The sequence below is a fragment of the Gossypium hirsutum genome, chromosome D03, assembly GCF_007990345.1.
Source record: "Gossypium hirsutum isolate 1008001.06 chromosome D03, Gossypium_hirsutum_v2.1, whole genome shotgun sequence".
NCBI classification, from domain to species: Eukaryota; Viridiplantae; Streptophyta; class Magnoliopsida; order Malvales; family Malvaceae; genus Gossypium; species Gossypium hirsutum.
The window spans coordinates 42,689,347-42,715,916 of NC_053439.1; the positions used below are offsets into that span (position 1 = coordinate 42,689,347).

General features: G+C 30.9%; 1 protein-coding gene across 1 annotated transcript; it reads left to right on the forward strand.

The window, feature by feature from the left end:
- Positions 1 to 16,502: 16,502 nt before the first annotated feature.
- Positions 16,503 to 19,936, forward strand: LOC107949664 (beta-fructofuranosidase, soluble isoenzyme I-like). The gene is given in 7 exon segments (NM_001327560.1): positions 16,503 to 16,881; positions 16,995 to 17,003; positions 17,932 to 18,791; positions 18,931 to 19,092; positions 19,190 to 19,410; positions 19,500 to 19,587; positions 19,682 to 19,936. Coding segments are annotated over 7 exon segments (1,857 nt in total). The 5' UTR covers positions 16,503 to 16,571; the 3' UTR covers positions 19,889 to 19,936.
- The last annotated feature ends 6,634 nt before the right edge of the window (positions 19,937 to 26,570 follow it).

Sequence of the window (26,570 nt, forward strand, 5' to 3'; positions counted from 1 at the left end):
AAATCGTGCATCAGAATCGAATTTTATTTTATTTATAATTAATTTAATTTTTATTTAAATAAGTGCAAATAAATTACAATGTTTATATATTTTTTTATATATAAGAGTGGTAAATTATTCTTTTATTTACTTGAAAAATTAATATTTTAAAAGTATTTATGAAAATACTTTAAGATTCTATCAAATAATGTGAAAAAAGTTATAAAATAAAGTCTGTTTTATCAGAATAAATACAACACTTAAAACACAAAATTACTATGGAAAAACAAAAAAAAATTGATTTCAACCCAACTCAACCCTAGAAACCGATCTCCGACCACTTATTGCTTCACGTTTGGCTTCGTAAGAAGAAATACCTTTGTTTTCATTTTGCAAAATGAGGAACCCATTAAAAAACACTTGTTTGATTGTAAAAACTGAACAAATATATTTTTTTGAAAAAAAAATTAATTATGAATTTCATCCCAATACAAATATTGATTAAAATCAAAATAAAAAATTAATTAAAATTAAATTAACTAAAATTGAGTTAAATTTCGCTTCGCCCTTCCATCTTCCCCCTTCCATATCTTAACCTAGAGCATTTTCCAAAGAAGCTGAAGGATGTCAAGGTGGAAGCTCAAAATATCTCATATTGGTTCAAGCAACGTTTACTGTTACTGTAAATTGAGGGCACCAATTTGTAGTTTCAATATGCCTTGGAGTAAATTTGGTTGTTCATATTTAATGTTTATTTGGGTTTTATATTTGAACTGAGAATTGGGTATTTATTTCATTGAAATTTGGATTTATGATTTTATCCCAAATTGTAGTTTCATTTTATTTTTTAAATTGTTTGAGGTTACAATTAATTTGTTAGTTTGTATTGGGATCGACTCGAGTAAACAACGAGCAACTAAAACAGAGAAGATCAAACACACAAATTTATGTGGAAAAATATTCCTCAAAAGAGAATAAAAATTCATGGGCAAAGGAGACTTCACACTAATAAGCAAAACTGAAATAGTACAAGATGAAGAATCAAAACAAATTCGAACCCAAAATAGAAATTTCTCACAAAATTCCCACAAAACTCTCTCTTAATATTTTTCTCTCCTTCTGTATTTTCTGTATATAAGTTTTAGTGTTACATGGCCTTTAAATAGGCTAAAATTCGTGACCTAGTATGACTAGAATTATGTTGGAGTAATTAGAGTTTAATTGGAAAAAGTAACCCTACTTTGTTGTAAAACACAGATGAGTTACTTGTGGAAAAAGTCGAGTCGTCCTAACATCGTATTCACCCTTGTCGTGACATCGGAAACATCTTCGTCGCGACGTTGTTGCCTGTTGGAGGTGTTGCGAATCTGACATCCTCATGTCGTGATATGGGTAACGGTAAGTGCTTGAAAGGGTTCGAAAATGCGAGACACACTTCACAGTTTATTTGAAATTGGTAAATTAAAGATAAGTTAGAGATTTTTTTGGGTTGATGATATAGAAGTAATATTATTTTTTTTCATGTTTGATTTCTATTTGATGTAAAGGAGTGGTTGTGAATTCTTTGAATGGATTAAAAAAGGATTAAGGGTATGAGAATGTTGTAGTGGATGAATTGAGAGGTCAACTTCAAATGGTATTAAATGAAAATCGAGAAATTCATATTAAAAACGCTGAGTTGAAGAAAATGTTGAAGTTGAACGAGCTCCAAACTTTTTTGAAGGTTGACAAAAAAAAGGGACAAATTAAGAGCATAGAAGCTCATAATGGTAAAGAGTAGGAGAAAAGCATTATTTTATAAGAGTGTCATGGATTGTTTTCGTTGTAATAATATTTTTACTTTAATTTCTTAGATCACTGTCAATTTATGTCATGAAAAATTGTCATAAAAGCAGTTGAAAAGGAAATATATGTTATCAATTTATGTTGTTGTGTATAATTTGACTTGGTGGATTATTATTAGATGTTGTTATCAACTGTTATGAATTGTCCTAATTGATTATAGAGTTCCAGAAATAAATGAACTCCAAATGATGACAACTCTAACCTCAATAAATAATTTAAATGAACTTTCCTTTTTCATTCCCTTGTATATGCAAGTCATAAATGAGAAAGAAGCTTTCTAACTTCAATCCAAAACAGTTCACAAAATAGAAATGGCAAAAACACACATATTTCCTAAATTTCTTTCAAACTTGTCAATTGTTCCCATGCACACAAAAAATTGAATCCAACAAAGACATGTGACAAACATAACAAGTTCATATAATTACAATCTCTACATGGTTGCTTTAGGGATTGTATTTATTGGAGTAAGCTTTGAGGCTCTACCCAATCTATCATCTAGTTGAGATGATGGTGGATGAACCTTAAGTCATTGTAACAGGCTTAGTAGTGGTAGGAAGCAAACTGGTTGCAAGAATCTGAGTGGTTGCATGCTAGTTTAGGGCCCTAATTATTGATGCATGAGGCTTAGTAGTGGCAGGAGACAAATTGGTTGTAAGAGTTTGGGTGGTTACTTGCTGGTTTAAGGCCTTAGTGGTTGATGCAAGAAGCTTAATGGTGGTAGGAGGCCGATTGGTTGTAGGAGTTTGAGTGATTGCTTGCTGGTTTAGGGCCTCAATTGTTGCTACACGAGGCTTAGTGGTGGTAGGAGGCAAATTGGTTGCAAGAATTTGAGTGGTTGCTTGTCGGCTTGTTTAGGGTTTTAACAGTGGTAGGTGGCATACTGGTTGCATGCTGAGCTTGCTTTGCCACTTCTTGCTTGGTGTGAGGTTGATTGCTCATTAATTCTTACTTAAAACAACTTAAATATTTCATAATTTAAAGCATGACAAACAGCAAGGTTATTTGTTTTAAGTATTCCCAGGATCATTCCTCCATAGGGAGTGACAATGTATTGTGATTTAATCGATTACTTCACTTCTAAGTAACTACCAACTTTCTCAAATTTTGAATTATTAGTGCAACCGATTTAAAGATCACAAGAACTAAGCTACACCACTTAATGCTTACACTACCTATAATTTGCTCTCTTTTCCATTTTAGAAAAATGTAATGAATAAAACAATGGTCAATTGGTTAATTAGTTTCTAAGATCATTAATATGCATGATTCAATTCAATTGATTGCTACTCATAAGTGAGAATCTCCTCTAAGTCTCATCCTAGCTTATATTTTTATTATTTAATGGAATATATATATTTCATATATATATTTGAAGACGAATTACTACAACACTTATTGTGAGCTTAAATAATACTTACCGTGAACTTAAATAAAGGTAAAAGAATAACTCTATCTTGAAAATTTATGTAAAAATCTTAAAGATTGAATTTAAAAAAAAATTAAGTAAATATCTTAAAAATTGAATTCAAAACTAATTATGATTTTAATGTATTAAAATTATTGAATTAACTATTAATTTTTAAATTTAATATTAAAGCATTAATTATAGTTTTTAGTTTTAATATTTAATTTTTTTCAACATTTTATATTTTAAATATTTTCCTATTCTAAAACCAAATAACAACGTTAGTAATTAAAAAAAGAAAAATTGAAATTGTATTAAATATAATCAAATTAAATTTTATGAATCTTATTCAAAATTAACTTATATAATTGGGATGACATTATTATAATATATATTTCAATTTTATAATAGTTTATGGAAGTTCTTAAATGATACTTGCAATCAAATTCGAGTAGTGCCAAAAGTAGTGCTTAAGACTAGTGCCAATTGCTTTAGGCACTAAGTATGAACACGGTTGAAAATAAAGAACACACGATATACTTACCTAGTTCAGTTTCTCTGAGTCTACAAGGTCTTATCCAAAAAGATAATTCACTATCTCAGCAACAAGTCCAACAAGTGATTACAACATTTAACACTTACCTAATTATACTTCCCACTTTTGTACCTAAGATCTAGACAACTCTCCTCTAAGTTTTTCCTTTGAAAACTTAGGACATTAACCAAGTAACACACTTGATTTTTCAATCAATGCACTCACGAGAAACATTCCTTAATGAACAACAATAAGTGCTTTCAAATTAGTACATTATTTATACTAGTCTCCTTAATTTATAAGAAATCGAGATTAGCTAACATACTATATCAATTACAATCAATCTTCCCACAAAACCAACAAGATAATAAGCATAAATAATATCTTCAATGAGCTCAGGATAAGACTTGAATCTTCAATTTATGCATCCAAGCTTTTACCTAATTCGATCCAATCTCGTTAAAGTTGGGAAGTTGATTTCCTTTATCCAAATCCAAACCAATCCCTAAGATCTGTTACTATATGTAGTTTGGATCCAAAGGATGGGTTTGTGGTTGCCAAAAATATCAGCAAATTTTAAACAAAATCGTTCTAGGAGAACATACTTAAAAGATCCAAATGCTCCCCCTAAGTAACTTCCCCTTAATCAATCATACTTAACTATTCTATATTAATATTGATGTTTTGGTAAATAAATTTAAATAAAATAGTTTTTATTATTTAATTTGAAATTAGATCAAGCAAACCCAATCCATGACAAAATTATATATTTTAAGCTAAAGGGGTATATAAGCTCCTAAACTTTGATGAAAAAAATCAATTAAGTTTCTTACCAAAAACATGCTCAATTAAGCACTCAAACTCTCAAATTGCATAAATTAAACCCTTTGACTAATGTTTTCTATATTTGAGCATTACAACATTGATGTGACTATTAATGACGCTGATGTGGCACTCTAAGTGAGCTACAGTTGTTGATGTAGTACCCTATAATCAAAAATAAAAAATTCAAATTTTTAAAAAATTATTTTTTTACAATTTTTACTAGAATAAACCTAAACAAATGGTCATCTAGGTTGATTCATTTGAAACTTATTTTTTTTAAAATTATAAAAAATATTTTTTTTAAATATCTTTAAAAAATTTTATAGGGAATCTAATCTTTTACATTATTACAAAAATCACACAATTATTACATTTCAGACTATTATTACAATTGCAGAGAATATATTCTCTTATTACAAAACTTTTGCAGAGAATCTTCACTCTTAATCTCCGTCTTTTCTTTGCAGATAATCTTTACTATTGATCTCCATCTTTTCTTTGCAGAGAATCTTTATTGTTGATTAGACCTGTCCATGGGCGGGGCGGCCCAGCCCGACGGCCCGCCCGAAATATGGGAGGGTTCGGGTAAAAATATAGGCCCGAAATATGGGCTTGGGCAAAAAAACGATGCCCGTTTAAAAAACAGACCAAGCATCGGGCACCACTTTTTTGGCCTGGGCCTGGCCCGGCCCGAATATAATAAATATATATTTTTTATTTTTATTTTTTAATTTTAAAATACTTTTAAATTTTTTATTTTTTTATTTTTAAAATAATTTTTTAATGTTTATTAAAAAACGGGCCGGGTCGGGCCGGGCTCGGGCTTATGATATTTTTCCCGGGCCGGGCCTGGGAAAAATTCCAGGCCCATATTTCGGGCTGGGCTGAGCCCGAGCCTAGGAGGCGGGCCGAAAATTTTTTTCGGGCTCGGCCTGGCCCATGGACAGGTCTATTGTTGATCTCCATTTTTTCTTTGCTTGTCTTGGCTTTGCAAGGAACCACCCCAGTTCATTTCTATCTTTACTTTGCAAGGAATGACCCTTATTTATCTTCATCTTTGCTTTGTTGCAAAACAATTCATTTTTTTTTCTTTTTTTTTGTATTCCATTAAGCTGTGTAGTTGAATCATGAGTTTTTTGTATTCCTTTTTTTGTTTTGGCTTGAGCCAACAATGCATTGGCATTTGATTTGGGTTGAAGAGATTTTGCAATACTGTGGTCCGAGACAATTGAGCTGTATAATCTTGGGTGTTAAAAAAAATCATCCAAATACTTGAAATTACATTTTTCATCATTAAATTTGTTTCACCATTTTGTTCTAAAATTTCGAACTAACAATGAGATTATCATATATGGATCCTATTCATAAGAATAATTACAGGAAACAATCTAAAAAATACACAATTTTGAGAAGAAATGGATAGTTCGGCGGATGTGTTTTTGATTCGATTTTGGCTGGAATTTGTCGAAGAACTTGGGTTATAAATTTTGAATTTTTGTTGGTAGGATATCGAAAGAAGATGGTTCATACCAATTCCACTAATCTTGAAACGAATTTGGGAATTTGAATTGGGAGTCATACTTAAAATAGATATGAGCCAAGAATGTCTCATATGTTAATTGTTAATAAGGAAAGAGTTGTATCAGGTTGTTTGATAATCCCAATATGTAAAATATGGGTGGTAGTTTGTTTTGGTGGTAAATTTGGCTGGGAATTTCTTTGGAGAGTTTGGTTTTTCACCCTAATCTATTGGTCTAAGAATTTTAATTATTTGGACTGTCAAATGGGTAATAAAATTAGGATCTTTTGGATTTGTGTAATGTTTGAACAATACTGATCCAATTTGAATCAGTATGTTTTCATAATATTGTTAGGTTTTTTAGGAGTCTAATGGCTTAAAATGTCATCATTTGAAAAATTCTTTGATAATAATATGTGGAGGTTTTTAAAAAAATTCTTCCTCCATAGCAAATTTTTTTTTGAAACATTTGTTTGAAAAATATTGTAAGGATTTTTGTGTAGCAGTCTGTGAAAATGTTACTTCTTTTGAAAAAACCTCTTAAAAAGATGTTTCTTTTGAAATATTTTTGAGAGATTTTGATTTGTGTAAAACAATTTTTCTATTTTTTTTCGAAATTTTGGTTGCTTCAACAACAATTTGTTTGAGAGGAGTTTCCTCTTTTGATAGGTGCATTTGTCTTAGTTAGATTTTTAGTTAGTTTACGACGCATCAATTAGTGAAACCATAAAATTTGAATAACAATTAAAATGTATTGGGCCTGTAAAAAATTATAAAAAATTGTAAATGAAATTCATAAAGTTCAAAAATTAAAAATTAATAAAAAAAACCTATTTAAAAGTTAAGGATCTAGACAAATAGTTTTCCAAATTTAAACCAAATGTCAAGATTCATGGAAGATAGTTTTTCTAAATTATATAAAGTTTAAAAAATATTAAAAACTACTTTTCTTTAAAAATATGATATATGTATAGATGTTTCAAATCTATTGGTACCTTTTAGGATATACAAAAAATTAAAAATAGAAAATAAATAAATAAATAAAAATAAATTTTAATTTTATTAATTTTACATGTAAAGTTTTTTTTAAAGTGTGAATATAGTTATATTTATTTATAGAAAATTTAAAAATAAATTTAAAATGGTTTTTATTAATTTAAATTTTTTTTGAAAACTTTGAAATTTATTTAATATTTTTTTTTATAAATTTTAATAATGTTTTACAAATTTATAAAAAAATATTTTTTTATAATTTTTAAAAAATTAAATTTGAAATGAATGAACGGTTGATTCCGGTAAATATATTTTTTATTTTTAATAAATTTAAGTTTTTTTACTAATGTGGCAACAACATAGCATTGCCACATCAAAATTGTAGTTAATGCGGAGTGCCATGCCAGCGTTATTAATGGTCACATCAACATTGCAACGGTTAAAGACAAAATGTTGACCAATGAGTTCAATTGAAAGTATTTTTTCGAAGAGGAATTAATTAAAAATTATATCAAAGTTCAAGAAGTTATATACCTTTAGCCTATATTTTACAAAATTAGAACATGTAAATCCATAAACCAATTGATGTTTATGAAGTAAAACTTAAAATTAATTCAATTTGAAACAATATTTTGGCAATATAAAACTAAGGTGTCAAGTTTATTAGATGAGGGATCACAAGGAGCGGGTGATTGGGTTCAAAGGAAAAGGAAGGATGGTTGGTTGTGTGCGAAAACCATTTCGGCATGACACAACCCTAATTTACTCCGCTTTTAATTGGCTGCCTGCAATTTGATTGTCAACCACCCAATTTATTGGTCACCAATTAATGTCCCCTTTCAATTCATCCATGCTCCTCTCTCCTCACCCACTTCATCTTCTCTGAGTTGTTTATGTTACATTAAAATCCTTAATTATGCCTGTGATACAAAATTAAGTGAGTATTAAAGTGTTATGAAAATAATGTGTAGATATTATAAGTTGTATTTATAATTTGATGAAGGGCCAAATTATAAATGCTCAAAATTGATTTAATAATCAACTATTTAAAGAGGTAATGGTCTCCAAGAAATATGATTATCTCATATGTCTTTTCCATCCCCATCAGAAAATTATACTAAGAGAAAAATTATTTTTTTGAAAGATCAAAATTTTCTGGGCAATCTCCAACAATGGATTCAGGTACGCTTACGCATATAGTCTTGTTCTTGATTATCTAACATGACAGATCTTGATTTTATTAAGTTTTGTATCAAGATCTTGTTTTACGATTCTAACCGTCTATCCATTGATTTTTTGTACGTTAATAATCTTCATTACAATCATTACCCATTAAGTGAGGATTCATCTATAAGTTATGCACATTAAATTTAGGATTTTTTTTTAGATGGACGTTTATTTTTAGTGTAATGTGTTTATCTTTTCTTTTGTCTCATATTACAATACTAATATAATATCTAATTTCACTGTTAACCGTTATTTTTATACTAGCCATAAATACCGTCCATCAAAAAAGGTGTTAAAGAATTGCAATTCAATTTGTATTGAATTAATGATAAGTTGAGCCAACTCTATTTGTTGTTATCCTCTCTCTCCATTTATGATGCATAATTTATATAAGAAAATTTCACCTTTCCTAATCCAATTTGATTTAAATTAAATTTTAATTTTTTTTCCCTCATATAAGATTTATAAATTATATATATGATTGAAAATGATATTTTAATTAATAAAATATTTTTATTTAATTTCAATATTGAGATTAGTTAAAATATATTAAAGAACAAATATGGGTTAAAGCCAACATTTTTGGACACTAAATTTAGTTCATCATTGGTAAAGACAACAAAACAAATAATAGTATAGGTAAATTAGATTATATCACGTTGAAGATGTGAGTGAAAAAAAAATATTTTATGTAAAAAGTAATTTAACAATAATTATAGGTGGAGTGATAAAAAAAATTGTATATAACTCTTATTAAACATGTGTTGGATTCTTAGGTGTTTTATGGCAAAACCTGAAATTCAGTATTAAAAGGAGGGAGATTTTTGCTTAAAAAGATTTAAATTAAATACATTATAATTGAGAGGGAGTAAAGTTGGTATTATTCCATTTAATTAAGGGGCTCCATCGATATTCCTAACACTAAACTGTCAAGTTCACAAGCATTTCAAACGATCTACTCTAGGTTTGGTTTTTTTTTTTATGGTAAACATTTTTGTTTTCTTTTCTCAAAAAATGATTAAATATTAAAATGGTAACAAAGAAGATATAAAAATATTAAAACCAAATTATGTTGCTACATAGGTCAAAACATTAAAATACATCTCAACTCTTTCAAAATTTACAATTTTCAATTTTTAATTTTATTTTCAAGAATTTTTTTTCAGATATCAAAATTCACATCTAAATATTAACACAATTAATTTTTTTTATAAAATCAAATTTATTATAACGTCGTTATGCAATTACATGGCTATTAAATGAGTATTTTTTTAATTTTAAAATGTCACATCAACAAATTTAACAAAAAATAATATTAGTGTTAACAATTGAACTTGAATTTTAAAATTTGAAAACTATAGAGATTCAATTCTTAAAAATAAAAATACAGGGACTAAATTTTAAATTTTTTAAAAAGTATAGGGAGTTATGGTATATTTTAACATATATATATTTCCATAAAAAAGTACCCTTCGAGAAAAAAGTGAAGTATTGGGGAGAAGAGTTATGATAGTGAATAGTTTTAAGAAATAATATTTAATGATTAATTGATGCTTAAATCTCATACATTATTAGTGAATAGTAACATGACACTTCATCATTAACAGAATGTTGTTCATAGAAAATGATATACGAAAAATATTTTCAGCATTTTCCTATGTATGTTTCATGGAAGAATGCTTGGTCAATGAGGAATAACTAATAGCTCAACAGAATTGACTTTTCATTTTGAAAAACACAAGTCATTTTTGAAAAGAATTTCTTTGTTAATTATCTTGAATCAAGCCTAAAATTATTATATTAATGATAACTTTTTTGTTTTAATTTTTAAAATATTGTGAAATATTAGAATTGTCAATATTATTAAATATACATACTTAATTATTTATATTTAATAATATAATAAAATTGTAACACCCTTAATTCATTTCTATTGCTAGATTAAGGTTACGGGATATTACAACATTTAACAAAACTGATAATATCTCAAAATAGTTCAAAAATCAATTTAAATATCAATAATCAATATCCAATCATTATTCATAGCATCTATGCGAAAACAGAACTTAAATCAAGCCTACGAAACCTAAAAATCAATCCGGAAACAAGTAGGGATTAATATGAAACAAAACAAAAAAATGTGGAAAAATTGTAAACAGGGGTCACACGGCTGTGTAGCCAGGCTGTGTAGCGAGGCCACACACCCTTGTCCTCAAACCATGTATAACTCGATGTTGTGAAATATAGGGTCACACAGTTGTGTCGCCAGGCTGTGTAACAAACTGGGACTGTGTGAAACATCCTACACCTAAAATCAAACAGACCACACGGTTGTGTGGGGTAACCGTGTGTGACACATAATCGTGTGGTAAATCGTGTCACAGGTAATGTGTACCTAAAAGTGCCTTCAAAACCAAACAATTTCAATCCAAAACATTTGGCCACTAGTCATACCATTTCCATCTCTTAAACCTACCTAAAATACACCAAAACATGCCAAAATATACCATATAACATTCAACCTAAGTGCCTAACCAATGTGCTCTCATTGAAACCACAATTCAAACATTTAAAATCCAATTCACATACATCATTTACCAAATAAAAAAACATGTAACCAAGCATATCAAGAGCATGAATCATAACATTTATGTATACTTAACTATACCAAAACAAAAGTATCTATCAGGTAGTACCTTAACCATTTTTATAAAGTTAAACATACATAATATGGTTATATACATTTATACTTATAAACTCTTAGTACATGCCATTTATAACCTAAACCAAAATGATCATTCCATAATAAATGATCAAGATAGGCATCAAGTGATAAGCTACCAAATTCAAGTCACCAAAACACCAAAAACGTGATTTCATCTCAAAAGGTACAAAACATCCCAAGATACCTATTAACATAAACATATCAAAATAACTATTCAAAATACATTTAGATTCCTAATCATGGATTAACCATCACACACCACAACCAACCAAAATACCAATTAGAATTCACATCAATACACATACTCTATACTTCAAATGGCACAAAATATAACCATAGTGCTTATAACAGATATAACCAAAACCTTATTTACATGTCACTTATAACTAGTCCAAAATGAACAATTAATTACTGAATAAGATGTCGGATAATGTGATCTCTAAAACCAATCCAATTGACAGCTCGAATCCGACGATTTACAAGGAAGAAAAACTAGCATGAGGTAAGCTTATGTAAAGCTTAGTAAGTTCGTATTAAATATAAACTTTAACTTACTGTAACGGTTGTAACTTAAACATTTCTCAACTAAATACCATAACAAGATCAATAGTTCATTATTAACCTATAGATATCACAAGTCTCACAAGGTTGGTGAGTTCATATAAATATAACATGAAATTTTCTTATCATGTCATATAACATTACAACTGAACACATTTAAGACTTAATTCAACCATCACCTATTCATTTAACAATTCACATTTCATTTCAAATATCCATATCCAATGTCCCAATTCATACATCTATTTCCATATAACCAATTCATATAACCATTTCATGTAATCATTTCATATAACCATTTCATTCACACATTTAACACGTAATCATTCTGTATATCACATTTCGTTTCAATAATTCATGTAAAATTTTCCATTCAATGTCTAATTCCATGTAACTATTTCATATATTTCATTTCATTTTATACATTTAACACCTGATGAACTAAATAAAATAACATCAGATATGCGAGAAAGATGCTCACACAAGTTGTAACTGTAATTGCTCTCACGAGCCATATTTGTAAATACTCACACAAGCAGTGAAATGGGCCTGCTCACACGAGCTGTGGGCTAGGATGTTAGGCTACACAATGCTGCTTACATGAGCTATGGAGAATCTGCAACAAACACAAGACCTCAACTATCGGTAAGACATCCAATACCGACACTCGAAACAATAAATAACCTTAATGACATGCCATTTGTATCCTAAGCATTCACAAAGTTCCTACAGGTCATGTTTCATATCTATATCAGTTAATTATATACACATTATTTCATTTATGTGGTTTCCCATTTTCAAACATAATCTTTAACTTAATTAATAATGCAACTTAATTCATTTCATTGCTTACCATTTATCAAGCAAATGAACTCAATCACAACATACGTAAATGAATATTTAATCAAAAAAAGAACAAATAAATTTTTTTAATTTAATTTTTATGAACTTACCTAAATCGATTCTGCAGCAAGCACGACTCCAAAGACTAATCAGTAATTTTTTCTTTTCTGTGTTTGTCTATCGATTGATCAATTTATTGATCTATATAATAATTTTATTCAATTATCCAATTAAAATAATTTTAAATACAAAAATTCACATATTTGACCTTTTATCAATATTTTATACCTTTACCCTAAACTTTTACCTTTTATTTAATTTAGTCCCTAAATCTGAAACTTTCAAATTGAACACATTTAATCCCAAACCATACTAGCCGAATTTCATATAGTCCTTGTACAACCCATATTTAACACATTTTCACAAGAATTTCATACAACTTTACTATTTTAACAATTTAGTCCCTAAATACAAAATTAACAAAATTTACTTAATCAAATAGACCTTAAATATTTCATAGCTTCCAAATCTAACAATTTCTATATATATATATATAAGACATCTAATATTCATCAATGACAAATTTTAAAATCTTTAATAATTTTGAAATTAGAAATACAGGTTAGTTGGACTTAGTTACAACGATGTCAAAAATATAAAATTTACCGAAAAAACATTAACAAAGGCTTACCATGCATAAACAAAATCAAGTCCGAAACTTTAAACTTCATAACCATGGAGGTTGGGTGGAAGAAAATTAAAATGAAAGAGATGATGCTTTTCTTTTATGTTTCCTTTTTTTTTAAGTTTTATTTAGTTTATTAACCTTATTTAATAATTTAAAAAATATATATTTTAATATAAGCTAAAATCTAACCGGGCACTAACATAAATATGGTTAAATTGCTATTTTAAACTTTTTAAATATGCTTTTATAATCAATTTACACTATTAAACTCATAGCAATTGATTTTTTGTAGTTTTTATGATTTAGTCTTTTTTTCTTAATTAACTATCCAAACGTCAAAATTTATGGGTCAAGATTCAATACCCCTATTTAATCACTCCGTAAATATTTTTCTTAAATAGTTACAGGCTCGGTTTATAGAAACGAGGCCCCAATACCTCATTTTTTAAAACCACTTGACTTTAGAACAAACCATTTGTACTTAACTATTCGTTCAATTAGAAAAAAAATCATCAACAAAATTATCAAATCAAAATTTAATATAATACTATATTTGACTCGTAAATATTAATTAATAATATTTACGGACTCACTCGTAGGATTCGTGGCCCTGAAACCACTATTTTCGACACCACTGAAAAATAGGTTGTTACAAAAATATTAATATAATTTATTATCTAATAAATTATTTAATGTTACAATTTTAGTCTAATAATAAATTTTTAACATTACTAATAATATTAAAATTTACACAATATTCTTTGTTTTTATTGAAAATTATTTATATTAATATATTAATAATAAATACAAATTGTAATTTATAAATATTTAATAATTACTATTTAATAAAATATGAATAATTTAATAACATAAATATGAGTATTTACTTTAATCATGCTTAACTTCATTTATTCCTTCTATATCCAATGTGTCACTATCCACTCTCATATAATATATATATTCAATTTAAGTTTTAACTAGGCATAGTTTATTATGAAGTTTATATAAGATATAAAATATTATCTTATTATAAAATAAACTTCGGCTGTGAAAAGGCAATACTTCTATAATATTTCGTGACAAATATAATTTTGTTGTGTTTGTTTCATTAAGAAAAACTTACCAGAAAATGAAAAGTATTTTGTGCAAAATCATCCAACACCAGAAAATACTAACTTTTTCCAAAAAATCAATCCACTTTTCAGAAATCATTGTTCGAAAGTTGTTTCCAGTGAAACAAACACAACTTATAAATAAATATTAATAGCCTTGGTCCTTGGTTTTAATTTAGAGTTTAGGGTTTTAATATTTATTTAAAAGTCTTCTACTATTTTTGTTTTTATTTAATGATGGTGTATCCTGTAATAGTTTTTTTGGTACAAAGGTGATTCTAATCTAGGGAAGATGAACCTACAGTATAACAATGCTATATCATCTAGTATTATTCTTTAATAAATGGTGTTGATAATAATTTATAGTAATATGGTTTGACATTTGGGGTCAACGAAATTAACAAGGATAGTATCGTGCCTTAAATGAACAGATTGGTGATGACCGTAACATGCACACGCATACGTAAGCAGGCATTGCTGAATTATATTTTTCTTCTTTTATGAATAACAACCTATTTCATCCTCCTGTTTTTTAGGGTAAATTATGAAAGTAGTCATTTTTGTTTGTTTTAAGTTACACTTTAGTCACTTATGTTTAAAATGTTATGTTTTAGTCACTTACGTTATCGTTTTATTACGAAATAGTCACTCTACCATTAAAATCTGTTACCTCCCAAACGATAGTCCGACGTGGCAGTTAAAATGAATTTTAAATGCCAACGTAGATGTCTAACCAAGTTAATTAATTAATTAAAATTTCTAAATTAATTAAAGTAAAATGTTAATTTGTTTTCTCAAAATAATCAAAACCAATGCATTAAATTAATCTTTGAACTGGAAAAAGAGGACTTTTGGTCTCCTTTTTCTTTTAGTTTTTGTTTCCATTTTGACTGAAAAACCATCGATTTTCATAGTCATCTTTGTTGAATCGAAATAGTAGAAATCAAATTAAGTGCTCCATCAATCGATTGGATTTTTTTATTCAAAATGGATGAACAAATGACCAATTCAATGAAGGGTCCAGGCATGGACTACGGTAAGTAATGGGTTTGTTTTTGTTCTTTACTTGGGTTTTAGTTTCAGATATAATGATTTTTTTTTCAAAAAAGTGGTCCATCTTTTCATGTTTTTATGTATATGTGATAGACAAAAATGACATGCTTCATCTTTGTTTATTTGTGTATTGTGGGCAACCACAATAGCAAGCATGTATAGAGGTTGGTGCGTCCGTTTCTTTTTCTTCTCTGTCTTTCTACTCTTCTCTTCTTTGATAGTAACAAAAAAAACCCAATTGTTTCTTTTTTTTTTAAACCAGAGAAAATTGGGTTTCAGGGTAAAATTTTGTATTCTATTTTCATAAAAAGAAAATTAAACTTTTCTCATCCCAGTTGGACATTCACGTTGACATTTAAACCCATTTTAACTGTCATGTCAGACTGTCGTTTGGGAGGTAATAGATCTTAACGACAGAATGACCATTTTGTTACAAAACAATAACGTAAGTGACTAAAATGTAACATTTCAAATATAAGTGACTAGAATGTAACCTGAGGCAAACGAAAGTGACTATTTTGGCAGTTCACCTTTTCTTTTATTAGATATATATGGCTCTATTTAAATACTATTGGTATTTTATATGGAATTCACTTCAAATTATATATTTTTGATTGGATAAATGAATGATCTGATTTTATAGTAAAGGTAAATTACAATTTTGAATTTTGGCTTGTAGATTTGTGATATCTAAAACTATTTCAAGAGAGAAAAAAACTATACTATAAAAGAGAAAGGGCAATGAGAGCTTTCGAAAAGTTTTGAATAGTTTAATGACCAAAGTGTAACTTTTTTTTAGTTAAATAACCAAAATGAAAACTTATCCATAATTTAATGACTGATGATGCAATTTACCCTATATTTAAAAAAATAGTGGTAAAAGACTGGTCTTAATTCAATTTAAGAATCAGATACTGTTATATAATGTGGTTTGACTAGAACTCTACAAACCAGCAGGTAGGAAACAAAAGAAAAAGTCACACAAATTTTCAACATCAAAATCAAAACAAAAATGGTTTTGAATTTTTTACGTATAGAAATAAATAGTTGAAAATTCAATCCGCCAAATCAGATACGAAACATTTAGGCATTTCACCTGCCCTCTTTGTTCCGTTTCCCTGCACGAAACACGAGATCAGCCACCCGTTCTCCATCTTTCTTTTTTATTTAAAATTTCACCAACTAAATTGGAGAACCACCGATTCATTACCTCTTTCTTCTTTCTCATTGCCTAAGCTCTCTCCATCTATTAACTGTCATGGAGGCCTCCTACGACCCCGAACAAAACCCACCACTCCATGCTCCCTTGCTAGACCGGTCCTCACCCCGGACTAGACGTTTTGCAGCCATCTTTGCCTGCCTCGTTTCCTTGCTCTTGCTCCTGGCATTAATCATTAACCAAGCCCAACAACCGTTTGAGAAAGTGCAGCCAAGAGGGGTGGCTGAAGGTGTGTCAGCCAAGTCAAATCCATCTTTATTGAACCAAGTTCCCTTTAATTGGACTAACGCTATGTTTTCTTGGCAAAGAAGTGCTTACCATTTTCAGCCCCAAAAGAATTGGATGAATGGTAGTGGATATATATATTTGTTTTCATGTCTTTGTGATTAAATTTATTTGTTTGGTTTCTAATGTAATGATTTTGGTTTCTGTTTCTATCAACGTTTGGATATTCTGCTTCAGATCCTAACGGTGAGTTTTCACAACCGCATTCTTTTAGTTTATCCCATGTGTGTTGCATCTCAATCTACCATTTTGGGTTGTTTACCACTATTATGCCTCCAAATTTAAACTGTTTCATCTCTCATAAAACTGCAAATCACTTTTTACCTCTTTTTTATCATTTTGTGTGGCAAATATGTTTTATTTAAAGATGATTAGTTTCATTGTGTCATAAAGTAAGGCATACATGATTTGAATGTGTGTACCGGTAGACGCTCCAGTTCCGGTAGACATTCAAGTCCAGTCCTTTTTATCAAACCTCACGCCACAAAATGAAACCATTTTAATGCCTATTAATTTAGAAGCCGAGATTGAGGGAGGGCCTAGAGAGGACTCGTGACTGAAAATGTAATGATAGGAAAGAATGCTTAATAGTGGATTCCCTGTGGCTGTACTCGTTTCATCCTTGTCCTCACTCCTCACCTTTTGGCGTTAGCCGACTCCACCTTTCACCCAAATTTAACATGTGATTATTTTAGGATTACGATTTCAAAAAAATCATTTTAATTTTCTATTTAGTTTTGCCTACTTTTTAATTTTTTTAATTTATATTTTTAATTAAATCACTCTAAAATAGATGAAAAATAATCATATTTGTTGATGTGACATACACAGATTATCGCCCAGATATGTCAACATTTAATTAATTTTTAAAATTTTAAAAAATAATTAAATATTGATATATCATTCACATTAATTAAATTAAAAAATATTAATTTTTTTATCCATTTTGAAATAATTTATCAAAATCACAATTTTAAAAGTTAAAGAAAAAGAATTAGATGAAAGGTTGAAATGAAATTTTTTTGTAAAGTTAGAATGAAAAAGAAAAATTATGCATTGTTTATTTTATTGTTTGGAGCTAAGAATGGCATGTGTTTTTATATTGTTATTGCAGGTCCATTGTATCATAAGGGATGGTACCATCTTTTCTATCAATACAACCCTTATTCAGCTATATGGGGTAACATCACATGGGGTCATGCCGTATCGAGGGATCTCATTCATTGGCTCTATCTTCCACTAGCCCTGGTCCCAGATCACTGGTACGATATCAAAGGTGTATGGACGGGTTCTGCTACTATCTTGGCAGATGGTCAAATCATAATGCTTTACACTGGCGAAACCAACGAGTCTGTGCAGGTACAAAATCTTGCATATCCTGCCAACGTGTCTGATCCCCTCCTCCTTCACTGGTTAAAATACCCGGGCAACCCTGTTATGGTTCCCCCACCCGGTGTTAAACCCGATGATTTCCGGGACCCAACAACGGCTTGGCTTGGACCCGATGGTACCTGGCGTCTCACCATGGGCTCAAAGTTTGATACCACCATTGGAATCTCCCTCGTTTATCATACCACAAACTTTAGGGATTATGAACTATTAGATGGGGTTTTACATGCGGTTCCGGGTACGGGTATGTGGGAATGCGTGGATTTCTATCCTGTTGCAATAAACGGCTCGGTGGCATTGGACACGTCCTCACTCGGGCCTGGAATTAAGCATGTGTTAAAGGCTAGCTTGGATAATACAAAGGTTGACCATTATGCCATCGGCACTTATGACCCGATAACGGATAAATGGACACCCGATAACCCGGAAGAGGATGTGGGTATCGGGTTGAAAGTGGATTACGGCAGATACTATGCCTCAAAGACATTTTTCGATCAGCATAAACAAAGGAGGGTCCTTTGGGGTTGGATTAATGAAACTGATACTGAAACTGCTGACCTCAAAAAAGGATGGGCTTCCCTTCAGGTACCTTATAATGCTATTGCTAGCTATAAAAAGACAAATCCATATGATAAGTCTAAATTCTAAACATGCAATTATTCAAATATTAAATTAAGAAAAAAGGATGGGATTCCCCACTGTAAGTTATTTCTGTATTTTACAGACAATTCCCAGGACTGTTTTATATGACAACAAGACTGGAACCAATTTACTTCAATGGCCAGTGGAAGAAGTAGAGAGCTTGAGATTGAACAGTACAATGTTTAAGGAGGTGCTAGTTGAACCTGGATCTGTTGTGCCCCTTGACATAGGCACCACCACTCAGGTTTTTGTTTAGCACTCCATATAAATCCTTTAGCTACGTCCATGTTATTGTAGTAACTCTTAACTCTCCACTATCCTTCTTGAAAAAAATATTGCAGTTGGATATACTAGCAGAGTTTGAAATAGAGCCATTGATACCTAGTACTACGAATGAAATCGATAATTGCGGTGATGGTGCAGTTGATAGGAGCACTTACGGACCATTTGGCCTCCTGGTTATTGCTGATGCTTCACTTTCGGAGCTGACTCCTATATATTTCCGTCCTCTCAATGCATCTGATGGTAGTCTCAAGACTTACTTTTGTTCCGACGAAACAAGGTTTGCTTTACTTTATTTAGTGTTTACATTCTTGTTCTGCAGTTTTACGTTAACAAGCATAATGTGAGCCAATAAATTGTATGGTTCAGGTCTTCTAAAGCTTCCGATGTCTTCAAACAAGTATATGGAGGCAAAGTTCCTGTGCTTGATGATGAGAACTACAATATGAGGGTATTGGTAAGCAATATTTCTACCAATCTGATATGGGGGTGAAAAACCTAAGTACGTAAAGATCTAAATTTGAGATAAAACAAAAAAAATGTTGATTCAGGTGGATCATTCAATTGTGGAAAGCTTTGCTCAAGGAGGGAGGACAGTGATATCATCAAGAATTTATCCAACGGAAGCCATCTATGGAGCAGCCAGGTTGTTCTTGTTCAACAATGCAACTGGAGTAAATGTGAAGGCCACACTCAAAATATGGGAATTGAATTCTGCCTTTATTCGTCCTTTCCCCTTCGAAAGAGATAGTGTATAGAAATGAATGCTTCAATATCCTTGATCTGTGAGGGTGGGATAAATATGTCTTGGTTGCCTCTGTGGCAGGGAAAGAGATTTCTAGTGTTTCCTATTTTTCTGTTTGGGCTGCCATTGAAATTATTTTGTATTACATTGGTTTCATTCCGGAAATTAAATTAATTAAATTTTAGATTCTTAATTTGATCCTCAACTACGTTTATCTTTGTCGACCTGTACAATAAAATTGTCCGACTTATTTCATCCCTTAAATTATACGAGTTAAAGCTTATAAATGATGATTGAATTTATATAGGATAATACATAGATATAGACGGTAGAAAATTGATTAATATTTAGAGAAATAAAACAAAGAAAATGATAAATAATATAATGGAAAGAGAAATAATTTTTTTATGGAAGAAAGAAACACCATTTCTAATAAATTTTTATTTCACTCACTCTTAAAAATTCTTCATCACATACAACTCTTTATATAGGAGTTGTAAATGACTATTTATCTACATCAGGAGTTGTGACTATTCATTTACATAACTTAAATGCTATAGGAGTTGTAACTATTCATACATGTGTGTAACTTTTTATCTTCAAGTCTCTTCACTCTTCATATTCAAGTCTCTTCACATTTCTAACTTTTCATAATTTATTTTGTGCAAGATTAATTTAATTATGTGCCAACAATGCCTCCCTTAAATTAAACTTGCTTCGAACTCCCAACCTTTCAACATTTTTCTTGAAGACTTGTCCACTTAGCGGCTTTGTGAAGATATCAGCCATCTGATCTTCCGTCTTGCAATATTCAACTTGAATATCACCATTATTCACTAGTTCCCTCAAGAAGTGATACCGACTGCGAATGTGTTTTGTCCTTCTATGAAGAACTGGATCTTTTGTGACCGAAATAGTAGAACTATTGTCACAAAACAAAATCGTTGACTTACTTTGCTTCTACTTAAGACTCTCCAAAATTCCACGTAACCAAATCAATTTACATCCTACATAAGATGCAGCGATATATTCAGCTTCTGTAGCCGAAAGCGCCACAACTGATTGTTTCTTTGAGCTCCATGAAATTGCACCACTACCAAGGTGAAAAACATAACCAGAAGTGCTTCTGCTATCATCAATGCTTCCTGCTAAATCACTATCCGTATAACCAATGAGATCAACTAATGTATTAGCTTTATAGAAAATTCCATAATCAATGGTTCCCTTCACATATCTCAATATTCTTTTGGCAACCTCCCAGTGATTGGAGTAAGGTTTCTCCATGAATCTACTCACCAAGCTAACAGCATACACGATGTCAGGCCTTGTCGAAGTCAGATACATTAACTTCCCAACCAAACTTCTAAATATGGTGGAATTGACAAGCTTTCCTTCACCCTCTTTAGATAACTTTAGACCTGTGATGCATGGAGTAGAAACTGGATTAGCATTTTCAATCTTGAACTTTTTTAGAACTTCCTTTGCGTTGCTCTCTTGTGAAATAAAAATTTCTTTCTCGGATTGATGAACTTCAATGCCAAGAAAATGATGAAGTTCTCCCAAATCTGTCATTTCAAATTCTGCCATCATTGAGTGCTGAAATTCTTTCAACATTTTCACATCATTTCCTGTGAAAATAAGATCATCAACGTAGAGACTTACAACCATAAATCTTCCTTTAGAATTGCCTTTGATGTAGAGAGTATGCTCATATGGACATTTCTGGAATCCACACTTCTGAAAATAAGAATCGATGCGGCTGTACCAAGCTCGGGGTGATTGCTTCAACCCGTACAAAGCTTTCTTCAACTTGTAAACTTTTTCTTCTTCTCCTTTTTTGACAAACCCAGGTGGTTGATCAACATAGACTTCTTCTTTGAGAACACCATTCAAAAATGCAGATTTTACGTCCATTTGGAACATTTTCCAATTATTTTGGGCAGCAAGAGAAATAAGTAACGGAACTATCTCAAGTCTTAAAACTGGAGCAAATACCTCTGTAAAATCTTCTCATTCCTTTTGCTTGTATCCTTTTGCAACCAGTCTTGCATTGTACTTGTTGATAGAGCCATTCGGATTCATCTTTGCCTTGTACACCCATTTGACTCCAATTAAATTCTTGTGCGGCGGCAAATCTGTGAGCTCCCATGTATCATTGTCTTCAATTGAGCAAATCTCTTCTTTCATGGCTGTCCTCCATATTTCTTCTTGATATGCATCATCAAAAGAAATTGGATCTTCTCCTGCAAAGAAGGAAAAGAATACAACATCATTTTGCACAACTTCATCAGTTACATCATATAACTCTTGGATGCTTTTCGTTTTTCGGATTGGGCTGGATGAAGAAAAATATGATGAAGAACTTGGGGAAGCAGGAGGATTTCTTGCTTGAGCATCATCTTTAGCATTCTCAATTACTGCCTCTTCTTCTTCTTCAAGTTCAAAAGGAAAAATTGGCAAATTTTCCTTTTCAACTTCCATATATTCAAACATGGAATTTTCATCAAACTGAACATCTCGGCTTATCACAATCTTCTTTGTCACCAGATTGTACAACTTGTATGCCTTACTTCTTTCACTATAGCCAATGAAAATGCATTTTTCTGACTTGTCATCCAACTTGCTTCTCATTGCATCTGGAATATGAGAGTAAGCAACACTCCCAAATACTCTAAGATGACAAACACTATGCTTTGTACCATACCACACCTCATGTGGTGTGCAATTCTCCAAGCTTCTTGTCAGTGATCTGTTTATAAGATAAACTGCACAGGAAATAACTTCAGCCCAAAATCTTCTTGATAACCTATTCTTCTTAAGAAGACATCTAGCTATTTCTATAATTGTTCTGTTCTTTCTTTCACACACACCATTTTGCTAAGGTGTATGACGGACTGTCATTTCATGCCGGATGCCACTATCTCGGTAATATTTCTCAAATTCTTTTAAAAAATATTCACCTCCACGATCTGTCCGCAAGGTGTTAATTTTCAGCCCAGTAAAGTTCTCCACTTCTGCCTTGAAATCTTTGAATCTCTGAAAAGCCTCTGATTTTTCTTTGACACAATACACCTATAACTTTCTTGAGTAATCATCAATGAAAGAGATAAAGTAACGATTACCTCCCAAAGATGAAACTGTCATTGGACCACAAAGATCCAAGTGAATAAGTTGCAATGGTCTTCTTGCTTTCCACAAGGATTAAGAAGGAAAAGCAATTTTGTGTTGCTTTCCAAGCTGACATGCTTTACAAACACCATCAAGCCGATCGATTTTTGGTAAACCTCTGACCATCATCTTCCTTGAAAGCATCTTTAAATTTCCATAGTTCAAATGTCCATATCTATCATACCATAACTTTGAAACTCCTTTATGAGCACCAATAAAGCAAGACATATTCTGATTTTGAAGGGTGAGAGAGAAAATATTATTTGATGCTACTCCAACTCTAGCAACAACCTGATTTTTCTTTGACAAATAGGAAGCCATGTCACGGAAATGAATATCATACCCCTTCTTCAATAGATGCCTAATGCTAAGCAGATTATTTTTAAGACCAGGAACAAAATAAACTTCAGACATTTTCTTACCCTTCCTTGCTTTGTTTTGAACTCCAACTCACCAACACCGCTAACTTTGTAAGCTTTGCCATCTCCTACTTTTACTTCTCCACAATCAGATTCAAAGAACTCCGAAAATAAATTTTTGTTACCTGTCATATGCTTGCTAGCACCATTGTCTATGTTCCAGACATCATCAATCTCTCCACCATGAGACACGAGCAACAAAGTTTCTTGCTTTTGCTCTTAATTATTTTGTACTATATTTGCTTCATTTTTCTCTTCTTTCTTGTACCAGCATTCTCTTGCCAAATGACCAGGTTTGCGACAATGATAATATTCAAAATAGCCACGACCTCTTCCTCTTTGATTTCCACGTCTACGTCCTCTTTGTGATCCTCTAAAATTCTGACTTTGGTTGGCTTCTTTCTATCCATTCTCTGTGTTTGCATCTTCACCTCTTTCACGAGCATTTGAGCCTTTTCCTCTAAAATTTCTTCCTCTTCCACGACCATGATCTCTCCCTCTTTGATTTTTAAAATCTCCCTTCTTCTCATTTAGAGACAACTTTGACTAAAGTGCTTGATCTAGATCTACTTCCTTCTTCTTCTTGTTTAATCTTTCTTCATGGGCTTGCAACGAACCTGTGAGTTCATCAATAGTCATGGTACTTAAGTCCTTTGATTCTTCAATGGCTACCACAATATAGTCAAATCTGGAATCCAAAGAACGGAGGATTTTCTCAACACCAGGAATATCATCCATAGTTTCACCATTTCTTTTTAATTGGTTGACTATGGACAAAACCCGTGAACAGTAATCAGAAACTGATTCTGACTCTATTTTTTGCAATCTTTCAAACTCTCCTCGAAGAGTTTGCAACCGAACTCTTTTCACCATTTCATCTCATTTGAATGAATTTTGTGAAATCTCCCATGCTTGTTTTGTCGTGGTGGTACAAGCTATTTTTTTCCTAAGCCGCTTCATATGATTGAACTCCTTGATATATCCAAAATAAGGCTTGCTGATTTTTCTTCCTTGATTTTCTTAAACTCTCTTTTTGAACTTGTGTTCATCCTTCCTCCTCTTCGGCCTCAACTTCATTATATCATTTTTCAACAATCTTCCAAACTTCTAGAGATCTAAGAAGAGCCTTCATTTGGATACTCCATTTGCCATAATTTTCTTTGGTTAATTGGGGAATGGAAGAAGGAGGAATAGAATTGTTCATTTCGATCGAACAAGGCTTTGATACCAATTTGTAAAAAATTGATTAATATTTAGAGAAATAAAACAAAGAAAATGATAAAGAATATAATGAAAAGAGAAATAATTTTTTTATGGAAGAAAGTAAACACCCTTTCTAATAAATTTTTATTTCACTCACTCTTAAAAATTCTTCATCACATACAACTCTTTATATAGGAGTTGTAAGTGACTATTCATCTACATCAAGAGTTGTGACTATTCATGCATGTGTGTAACTTTTTATCTTCAAGTCTCTTCACTCTTCATATTCAAGTCTCTTCACATTTCTAACTTTTCATAATTTATTTTGTGCAAGATTAATTTAATTATGTGCCAACATAGACAACTAGTTCTTAGATATTACCGCTTTGAATAATAACTGTCAGGTAGCAGCATTTCCCTACATGAATACTTCTTAGCAGCACTTGTTAATAACTTTGCCTCGCAAGTGGAATATAACAAAATTGGTTCTAATATGTTGTTCCTGCAATATCAAGCATCTTAACACTAGTAATGAAAATTCCAACTATCAATATCTTCAACTATGTCAACATCGTCTGTTGGAACATTTTCAAATATTTATAGTGTTTTAATAACTATAAATGAAAGGGTTTAATTAATCAAAAGTTATCTTTTGGTTATTTATCAAGGGTTATATCACTTAATTTTTGACAAAAAATTATAACTATTCAAGTGATATTACTTGAATAGTTATGTTTATTTAAGAGATATTAATTGAATAATTATGTCTCTTTTAAAGATGTGATTATTCATAATAGAAACCTATTGAAAGTTATATCTCTATGAAGAGACATGATAATTTCTATGAATAGGAGTGAGATTTCATTTGGAAAACATACCAAATTCTCAAAAGTTCTTTCTATCACTCTTCCATCTTCTACCATTCTTAGATTGTTTTATAAAGATTTATTGCAGAAATCATTTATAGAAATTGATTTTCTTGTTATACTCTGCTTAGTGCTTAGTGGACTATTTTCATCACTATGAAATGCAAATAGTCACTAGATTTCATTGTATCCTCGAGATTTATTTGCTTGAAACTCATTTGCACACCGAGTATAGGTAGGGGTGAATAGAACCTTAAAGATAGCGACTTGATACATGCCTTGAAGCCTTGTCCTATTACTTCATTTTTTATTTAAGTTGCTGTTCGTGTTTCGTTCATGTGTTTGAGATTTCCTTATTGAAGTTCCACATTAACAATTTTAAGGTTCATACTTGTTTTCGTGATGACTACTACAACATATGAAAGTGGAACACTAAGAGAGTTGGTTTCCAACTTTGTCAAGCTTGATTTGTTTGATGGTGTCAATTTTTGATGATGGAAGAAAAAGATGCACTTCTTACTATCAACTTTGAAGATAACTTAACTCCAAAACTGGAAGAGAATAAAAATGAATCTGTTGTTGCAACCCAAGTAAGGCAAAAATGAGACAATGCTTATTACATATGCATAGGCCACATATTGAATGGTTTATCCGATAGTTTGTTCGATACCTACCAAAAACGAGATCACCATTAAGGAATTATGAGACAAATTGGAAACAAGATACATGACCAAAGATGCTACAAGTAAGAAATCTAACACCCCTTACTTAGAATGAACCAATATATCACGAGCAAGGGATGCTGATAGGTGCTAAAAGTAACATGTTTTAATCTTATTCTTAATCTGTTTTTGGGTGATTATTCAATGTTAATGGTGAATATTATGTTCCTAATCTTTTAAATTTATATTTTTATACTTATGAGATCATTTGGGAGAAAAAAGAACAAAAAACAAACGAAAACTAAAAAATTAGAGCAAGTTACATAAGCCACATGGGTTAGACCATTTCACATGGCTTGGACTCACGACCATGTGAG